General features: G+C 42.5%; 1 protein-coding gene across 4 annotated transcripts in view; it reads right to left on the minus strand.

Moving 5' to 3' along the window:
• MTRR (5-methyltetrahydrofolate-homocysteine methyltransferase reductase) overlaps nt 1-9,609 on the minus strand; it is a 34,145-nt gene extending 24,536 nt beyond the window's left edge. The window contains exons 1-8 of one of the 4 annotated variants that reach the window (XM_053397525.1): nt 9,493-9,608; nt 8,318-8,475; nt 6,850-7,003; nt 5,072-5,189; nt 3,223-3,568; nt 2,674-2,793; nt 1,547-1,700; nt 265-353 (exon numbers count right to left, since the gene is read on the minus strand). In XM_053397525.1, coding sequence (XP_053253500.1) covers nt 265-353; nt 1,547-1,700; nt 2,674-2,793; nt 3,223-3,568; nt 5,072-5,189; nt 6,850-7,003; nt 8,318-8,461 — 1,125 coding nt within the window. In that variant the 5' untranslated portion in view covers nt 8,462-8,475; nt 9,493-9,608. Of the gene's footprint in view, nt 1-264; nt 354-1,546; nt 1,701-2,673; nt 2,794-3,222; nt 3,569-5,071; nt 5,190-6,849; nt 7,004-8,317; nt 8,476-9,074; nt 9,099-9,162; nt 9,384-9,492 lie in introns of those variants that run through there. The other 3 variants (XM_053397526.1, XM_053397527.1, XM_053397528.1) reach the window with 3 other exon arrangements.
• Nucleotides 9,610-9,890: the final 281 nt, after the last annotated feature.

Genomic DNA, 9,890 nt, shown 5'->3' on the forward strand with positions numbered 1-9,890 from the left:
GGGGACAAACTACTTTCTGAGAGCTTATTGCAAAGATTCTGCACTGCTCAGAGACTAACAGTTAAAACCAGAGCAACTGAGAATGTCTTCCTCTTGACCTCAGGCAAAAATAAATTTATATGGGAAGTCCCTGTGTCAGCTACCTAATGCCCATGGTTCCAATGTCCAAACTCCTCCAATGCAGGCTTGAACCACCCAACCAGTCTAGGCCTTAGAGAGTACCAAGAATGGATATAATACAGTTATTTGAAAAAGTAAAGTCACCTTTTTGAGAACTGCTCTTATTTCCAGACACCACGTCAGAATAAATTTCACAGTACTCTTTTCAGGTATATACAGTGGCACAGCTGCTCCTGTTTAAGAAGAAAAAATAAATTTAAATTGGGAACATATCGAGAAACAGTTCCACTCTTCTTTATGATTACTTGTGAGTTGTAAAAGCTACCTCCTAGAAGACTCACTCATGTAGAGTGGCAGCTTTCAAATTATATTCCAGGGAATCCTAGGTTTCCTTCAAACCTTATCAAGGATTCCTTAACATTTACATCAAGAAGCTGACTGTTACCTAGCAGTCATGGAATGACAGGTCCTTAAGAATCAATAATTTTTTTTAAGTAAGCAAAAGTAGACTGACAGTGTCACAAAGAAGGGAAGTAAACAACAAGCTCTCCACAAATTCTGTAATCATTTAAACCAGGACTATTTAACTTGTACATAAGTTATCAGAATGCAGAGGCAGACAGAGCAGTGGCCAAATTTGCAGTGGGACACCAGATTATTCATTGTGGCGAAATCCCAATGAGACCAATAAAAACTCCAAAAGAATCTCCACAAACTAGGTAAGTGGGCAAACAAAATAGTAGTAAGGTTACATTTTTACATTTATCTAAGTTCCATTGTGATAAATTAGGCTTGTATTTGAAAATATTCAGGACTAAGGAAGGCATGTACATTGAGACAACGCTCCCCAACTTCACACATATGCTGGTGGCATATGAACTAGGGGTGTGCATTAGTTTTAAAATGAATAGAAAGAACAAAATGTCCCCCAAACATTTCAGTTTAAAAATCTAATGGAAATTGAAATGCCTTAAAACCCATCTATGTCTATTTTTGTTTCTGTTTTCCCACTGACATCAAATAGGATATCCAGCTAGTACATCTGCTGCCTGTAACTTTGGGGTTTTCAAAATCAAACTGGAGTACATTTTTAGATACTCTGCTACTTGCTCAAAGGATCACATATGCAAAATCTCAGAAAAGAGAAGAGAAAGGGCAATGATTTAGAAGCTGTAAAAAGATTAAAATTATTTCAGCTTTGGAGTCCAAGTCCTGCTCATACGTCACAAGGCTCTAAGAGACAGATGGCACAAGTTTGGGGACAAGACTGTCTAACAAGTGCCTCAGGTATTTTAACTTGAAATGCAATTTGCACAGAACTCCTGAGATCCCAAAATGAAGGGGCAGTTACACAAAATGAGTTTTCTCTTCTCTTCTCAGAAGGGCAGTATCACATGCAATATCATGGTAAATGTATAAAACCTACCTCTTTTTTTAGTGCCTGCCTTAACCTTCAAGCAAACAAAGTAATCTTTCTTCTCTGACAGTCCCAAGATATGAAGAAGCTCTTCCACCTCACTGGTATAATTAGGGCAAATGACATTAAAGGCATCCCCAGGCTGGTAGCTAAATGTGGTTTTCTGTATTTAAAATACAAGTTGGTCCATGTGAAACTGGAAAGACACGTGCCACACACCATTTCCTTCCCTCTATTACATTGCACGCAAACATTGTGGGTTATTCTATCTCAGCCAGACCTATCCAAGGAAACCCATGATTCCAACAGACTTGATCCCAAGGTATGGGCTGACGGTGCATGAGCGCACCACCTTGCTAAAGCTAAGCAGGTTTGTGTCTGGGTGGAAACTGCCTCAGAACTACATGGACACCATAAGGTGTGCTATAAATACAAGGAAATAAGTCAGTCAGGAATCTTTAGACTTATTGAAATCAGTGGTCTTCTCCACATATTAGCCAGATACAATCCACTCTTTTAATGCCACAATTTGTGAAAATAAACACTTGTCAAAGCAATGGATGTGTGCTCCTTCTTGTCCTCCAAGACCTTTGCAGCTCATTGGCAACTATAAACTCCCGTGAAGGAAGTGTTTCATTATACTAACCTGAACATCTACTGCAGCATGTACTGATACACTTCTGTTTACCAAATTGAGGGCCATGTCTGGATCCTTAGGTAGTCCAAATGGCACCACTGACACATCAAAAGGAGGCACTGGCAGGTAACCCCAAGGTTTTACGGAATTTGGGAGGGAGGAACTTAATGCAGGAGCAGCCCAAACCAACTCATTGTGGACTGAGAAGTCTCAGCGGGCGTGAAATGATGGACTGGATATATCTGGTGATACCCAGAAACCTGGGAAGAGCGAATAGAATGTCTTGGGAAAGGGAACAGCTGCTTGGTTGGAACACAAAAGAGGAGCACTTCACATTGCAACATGTATTGCAGATTCCCCTTGTAAAATCATATTATAAAACTTGTTTAGTGTTAAAATTGGGACAGTGGACTTCAAAAGGGTTGTCTTGTACCGTAGGTTTATCATCATTATCATTTCTGTCAAGTTAATAAAAAAAACCCAAACTAATTCAACTTACAGAAATATCAAGTTCTAGCAGCAAAGTCCTTTTAATTGCATCATCCCTAGTAAGTTGAACAGCCTTGATGACAGGAACCTGGAAAACGGAGCTCTCTGAAACGCAACACAGGCTGGGATCCTAAAAACAAGCTGACGTAAATTTAGATCGAAGGAATAAGCACATAAATATTTGTACACCATTATATGAAATAACAGTAAAATATATACATGATCCTGCCCCCCCAAGCATATCATTTCAATGAAAGAGCTGAGAACATGTTTAACTCTCCAACTTTAGAAAAAAGCCATTGTGGTCTTTCCCAGTAAAAACAATCATCTCTTATCTTCCTCTCCCCACTTGTGAGGATAACATGGCGGGAAGGAGAACCACATGCACCAATGTGCGTTCCTTGAAGGAAAAAAATGGATATAAATGTAATAATAAAATCATTTCCCTTCTTCACAAATAAGTAACTTTAAAATCATGTTGCATCTTTAGTTCCCAAATGCAAACTTACAGAAGATCAGAGTTTTACATCTAGAAATGGTGTCGCTGTGGGAGACCTACCTGCTCAGAGCTTTCTTGAAAGTGCACTTCTAGGTATTCTGGTGGCAAAGCAGGAACATTAAGAGCCAACTGTGAAAGTGGAGGAACCGAGTGGAAAAGTGAAGGCTGAGAGCCTTGAAGGGGAAGTTCTGACTTAGTAACTGCTTTTGCTAGGAGATCATTGTTCACACCCAAAACTTCTAGCTTCAAACGCTCTACTCTGGAGTTTATGCACGAGTTACAAACTGCATCAGCACAAAGAGATGGAGGTTGTTCAGTGTAGTTTCTTTCTTTCTTTCTGGATGCAAATTCTTGGTGGAGGGCAGGCCAAAGTCCAGCAATCCAAGGGTCAACCACCAATTCCAAACTGAAACCAAGCAAAAAAAGTGAATTTTAAAAAGTATGTATGGAAAGATCAGGATAAATGTCAGCACCCAAACAGCACCTGCAGATTATTTAAACACAGTTTACAAGTTATTTCAAAGGTTTATGTTGGTTTTTTTAAAGAGCGGTTTACAAAAGAAAAAGCAAGAACTGAGACATTGCACACATATTTCACTAGACAGGACTTTAACATATTTTAACAGGCTTTATAGTAGTGGGGAAAAGTTACAATGTGTGGTATTATATTTAATTTTCTCATTCCAGAAACTTAGAAGAAGTGCCCATCTTTTAAAAAAAAGTTTTCTTATTTACTGTTCTGATGCTTGCTCTTATTTGGTATGTTAATCTAAATAATAAGGCTTTCCCCATATTTTCCTTTTATTCTGATACAGGAGGTGGATTTTTGTTTCTCCAGAGATGACTAAGGCGCAGCCTTGCACCTATCAGAAGATATGTGACTAACTGTATGTCTACGTTTTCTATTTCTGTTTGGACTGCGAACAAAAGAATCATTTTGGGTTTTCTTCATATGTTGTTCCAGAATTTTTCTTTATAATGACACATGGTCAGGAAACATGTATGAAGTTTCTTGCTCAAATTGCTCTGGATCTCCAGTATCTTATAGTAGTGTTTTGTAAATTTTGCTTATCCTGTAGCGTGTTAAATGCCACTGATACATGAATTTGAAAAGACTATTAAGGTTAAAACTTTATTAATAATGATGTGTTGAATAACCAAGTTCGCTCTTCTGGCTACGTGTGCAGGCTATTGGCTTTCTCCCACTTTAAAAGCCATTATTAAAAGCAGCACACCAGAGCCCTCTATCAGCTGATATAATCACAAGAGCCCCAGTGAGATATTTACTTCCTGGGATGTGCTGTGCGGCTCTTTGCACTGCATTTGCAAAAAACGAAAACAATAGCAGTACTTAATGAGGCAAAGAAGGACAAACTCAACCATGTCTATCAATTTCAACTCCTCTTACTTCTTCTGGGAGATCAAGTCACAAGAGGCTCCAAGAAGAGATATGGAGCAGGAGGGAGTGAAGGCAGGAGTTTGGGAATGTTTCTGCCCAGTAGCTCTGCAGAACCAGTGGGCAAAAAGACTCAGTGGGGTCATTTCAGCTGAGGCTAAGCAAGCTATGCTCTTAACTTGAACCATCACAATTGCCCATGGCTACTGCTGACACACTGCCTGCTTCTGGGAATATTTCCTGGGGGAATGAAGGAAGCATGCATGTATGAGCAATCTTCATCTAGGATAGAGATTAAATTTTTAGGAGCAGTGGAGAGTCATTCCACCCTTGTGCTTAATTTGAGGAAAAGTAAATTATTTCACTGGCAGATCTCTCCTATTTCGCTCCTCCTCAGTTTCTAAACTGGTGTCCAGATGGGGCTATAAATAGATGGGGTGGGGTGGGGATTGGAAGAAATGCCACACAAGGCGACTTAACCAAAACCTCATCAGAGAAATTTAGGTTTCTTACCCGACAGCATCATCAGCGAGTCCAACCTCATAAAAGCGTTGTGCTCCAAGTTCCTGAAATCGTTTGTCTATTATCTTCCCACCATTGCAGAAAAATGTGTATTCTGAGTCTCCCAGGCCTGCAAATAAAAGTAAGGGAAAAGGCAAACCAAGAAAACCTGCATCAGATCAATTCCCTGGACAAGGTGTTTCAGAATAAATCAAACTCTGCCCTCCAGCTTTAATGCAGCAGTAAGACAAACTACAAAACAATAAGCACAAGTTCCTAGGATTGCCAACACAGGCCTCCTTGTGCAGACATGGATGGTGCCAAGTAGACAATGGTTTCTTCCATGCAGAGTCCAACTGTGTGTCCCCCCCCCAAGCTTTGGTAAGGCAGGGTGGAATTTTCCAAAGCTGGCTCTCTCACCCGTCCCAGTCTCTAAACCATTCAGGCGGTTCAGAAGAGGAGAACAAGAATGTAAGTTTCTTCTGAACTGGGAACTGGCACCTCCTTGCTGCTGCCACCGCCGCCACCATCAGTCCAATCTGGACTGGCCCTAAGATACTAACTCAGAAAGAAGCACTTCTCTTCTACGCAGCTTGAAATGTTTGGCATAAGGACTGGAACAGAGAGAATGGTTCTCATTCTCACTCTTCAGCCCTCCCTGCCTGCCCCAGGTGATGCTGGAAACGGATGACGTGTGGCACAATTGCTGGGCAGCGGCCCCACATGGTGTCGTAGTGCTCTCAGGCTATCTGGAAGTAACTGCGAAGCACACAGACCTGCTCTAGGAACAGCCACTTCCCCAGTGCAGCAGGGGAAACAGAAAGGAGAAAGAAAGGGGGGCCACAAAAGCAGAAAGTGGGGCCATGCACCATTTTAGCAAACTGGAGGCTTAGTCTGCTGCTCCCACCCATCCCTCCAAGCAGCCATCTAGAGGAAACCATTACCTCCCTGCAATCTGGTCGGGAATCAACCGCTATTACAAAAATAAATAAATAAATAAATAAAAATTGCTCATTGATAAAGGTAAGTAGCCAGGCACCAGAATTATCAGTGAAAAAGTCAATGAATTATGGGCAATTTTCATGATCTCCAAAGTGCAATAGGCAAAGCCTCTTCCACAATTAAGTTTTGGATGCCTGTATTTAAGTCATCATCCTATTCTTCAGACTTCCAAATTTTAAAATCCAAAATTAATTAATTAGCAGACTAGCTGGCTATATATGGCGGATGGCACCTTAAAAGCAGAAAGGCATGTTCAAATTCAATAAGTAAAGTTAGGACACCAAGTCATGCTGGTTTTTTTACTGGTTTCCTATTCAACAGCACACATGAAGTAAAAAAAAATGTATAGTGCTATTTTTTATTTCATTATCATAAATGAAATAATCCCCTTTGGTTATACAATTGAAATTCATACCAATTTGCCATCGACTTTGGAATCACATTTGTTGGATCAGAGTTATTTCGTGGATCATAATTGTAAAATATGGAAAGATACAGCAAAAACACAGTCTAAAAATACAAAGGATATTAAATTGTAAAATTTAAGAATATATAGCTCATATTTCCCAATGAAGAAAATACAGCTAAATCCTTATTTCAGAGAGGCTTGAATTGTACCCTGATTCTGTGTGGTGCCTCATCAATACTCGTAATGAGGGCCGCACAGCTATACTAACTGTGATCATAGTTAAGCAATTTGATCAAAAATATATTGGATCCAGCCTGCAGTTTTTTGCAACAAGGTTTCTCCCCTGCTTTATATGAATAGCAGCTTACAAGCAAATTACCTAGCAATCCGTATCGTAAATGGGAAAAGTGGTCCGACGGCAGAGATTTATCGTTAATTTCCTTAACAAACTTGACTGCTGTGTCTGGTGGCTCTCCTGTACCCGTAGTAGAAGTAACAATAACCACAGGGTCTTTTTCACTATTCAAGTTATACTGTAAATTGAAAGAAACAAAGTCGGAGCATAATGCAGAAACGTTCAAAACTGGGTGGTATTTGGACGCACACAATCAGAGCTGAACATCCAGTAATGTGAGGTTAAGCCATTGTGATGTTTCAATTCATCAGGTTTTTCAATTAGCTTTTTATAATCTATTTTGATAGCTCTGAGCCTGCTATGGGGAGGAATTTAGTATCACACTAAGGTGATTATTCCATCTGCGCAAGCATTTTGGTTTCCAGATAGAAGAATCCCCCCCCCCCACATGGGCTGTCCCAGGAGTTCTCTTGACACAGACCCCTGAGCCAATTTCAGGAGGGGGTGCATGGGGGCAGCAGAAGGGAGGAAGTTTTACAACCAGTGAAAGAAACAGAATAATGGTTCTAATTCCAAGTCTTGCCTCAGCTTCTACAGTAGGTAGGTCTTTACATGTTGCAAGGATCCAAAGTTAGATGCAATAGTTGAGCTTGGAATCAAAAATCACACACTCTCACAAATTATATATACCGTATTTTTTGCACCATAACACTCACTTTTTTCCTCCTAAAAAGGAAGGGGAAATGTCTGTGCGTGTTATGGAGGGAATGCCTACGGGTGGCATGCCTACGGATTTTCCTCCTCTAAAAACTACGTGCATGTTATGGTCAGGTGCGTGTTATAGAGCGAAAAATACGGTACTCAGTCCACAATTTAACCTCTTGCATCCTAATTCTCCACGAACAAATCTATGCAATATATAAGCATAGTGTAGTAGATTTCCTGCAGTACTGAACTTAGATAAGATAGTCCTGTATTCAAATCCTAGCTCAGCCATGAACGTCACTAGGTAACTTTGACCAATCACTCTCTCAACCTAACCTACCTCATAGGGTTGTCCTAAGGATAAAACAGGATAACTTCCATGAGGGGGCATAAGAAGAAATGCAAATGTAATCAAGATGAAACCCAAGTATGCATAAGTGCATTTGCTCACATTTCTGCCTTCTTATACCCTCGGGATCCCTTGAAACTCTACATTTCTATGATTCCATGACCCTCCCTTTCCCACTCTCCAATTTCTTTTCCCTTGGACAAAATCTGCAGTGTGAGCAACCTGGTACAAGGTGCAGTCTTTAACACGTCACTACCATCTACGTTGATTACCCTTTTTACCCAAAGACTTCAACAAAAAGAGAACAAAATCAAGATGTACCTTTTGAGGGGAAAGATTTCTAAGGAAAGCTCTGAATGATCCAAAGAAATGTTGTGGGAAGTCATTTGCAAATATGCCACTCCTGTATATTTGAATCGGGTGTTCAAAGAATCTTACCTTGTCTGACTCACTGATGCAGTGAAGATCTGCTTCAAGCCCACTGTCCTTGGCCTGATGGTATATTTCCTCAGCTATAGCTTTTGCCTGACCCTTCTGGCTCGCATATAGGAGCAAAAACCTACGGTTTGTTTTACAGCACATCTTTCAAAGATCAACTACAGTACATGGGAAAAGAAAAAAGAGAGAAAAGCAAAGGGGTTACTTCATATGCAACAATGAGACTGTAATCCTTTCCAGAAACGGCAGTTCCTGCTTCTCTTCTCCCCCCAGCCTTCCAAATATATTACCCTTCAGAAAGCAAGTTCAGGGCCAAAATTCTATACACATTACTGAACAAAGTGGGACTTGCCTCCAAGAATATATGTGCAGGATCAGGTTGGACATACTTTACCCACCCCAAGTGAGGTGGCCCAACCAAAATAGGCAGTACAGGCTACTGCTTGGGGCAGCAGAAATCCTGGAGCTCAAGGCTAATTGGAAAACCCCTCTAGGAAAAACCTCTCTATCCACCCCATTGTTCAGCCCAGACACTGAGATCCAGCGCCGAGGGCCTTCTGGCATTTCCCTCCCTGTGGGAAGCAAAGCTACAGGGAACCAGGAAGAGGGCCTTCTCGGTGGTGGCACCCGCCCTGTGGAACGCCCTCCCATTAGATGGCAAGGAAAGAAACAACTATATGACTTTCAGAAGACATCTGAAGGCAGCCCTGTTCAGGGAAGTTTTAAATGTTTGATCTTTTATTGTGTTTTTAATCACCTGTTGGAAGATGGCCAGAGTGGCTGGGAAGGCCCAGCCAAATGAGCAGGGTATAAGTAATAAATTATTATTATATTATTATTATCACCATGATCATCATCCTGATTCTTGCTTAGGAAAACATAATCACAGCAGTGGGGGCAGCAACTGAGTAGGCCCTATTTTCCTGACTGCAGTCAGATCCCCCTCATTCTGTACAAGTGAACGGAGCAAAATGCTTCCCTGCGTTCCATTTTCTTGCCCGCAACAGAAAAGAGAAGCTGTATTAGGAAAGCCTGAAAAAGGTGCGCGGAAAGGACCATGTGGAGGAGGAGACGACGCCCCCGACCAGGCTTGGCTCCCGCCCCGCCGAAATGGCCTCCGGGGCCTCCCTCCCCCTTGGGCTTCGCCCCCCCCCCGCGCCTCGCCAGGCCCAGACCTGCTCGCCCGCCGCTCGCCCGCCTGGGAAGAAGCCGCGGAAGAGGAGAGCTGCCAGTCAGAGCAAAAAGGGGGCGGGACAAGGCGCCCGATTGGGCGCTCGGCACTCGAACCATAGGCTGGAGAAGGGACGGGAAGGCGGTGCTTCGGGGCTCCTCTCTCTCTCTCTCGCTCTCTCTCTCCTCTCCCCGCTGCGACTCCCCCGTGCGCACGCGCCGAGGCCGGAGTGTCTCGCGGGGCGACCTCCCGTTGTTGCTGGAGGGCGAAGCTTGACCCGCCCAAGGGAGCCAAGCATTCCGGTCTTGAGTTTGCGCGCCGGGCCCTCGCGAGGGGTGATGGGAGTTGTGGTCCGGCTCCATCAGGCGGCTCGAAGGCCCTGCTCCGGCCAAGCCCCGCCCT

Source organism: Podarcis raffonei, chromosome 7 (assembly GCF_027172205.1).
Source record: "Podarcis raffonei isolate rPodRaf1 chromosome 7, rPodRaf1.pri, whole genome shotgun sequence".
Taxonomy (NCBI): domain Eukaryota; kingdom Metazoa; phylum Chordata; class Lepidosauria; order Squamata; family Lacertidae; genus Podarcis; species Podarcis raffonei.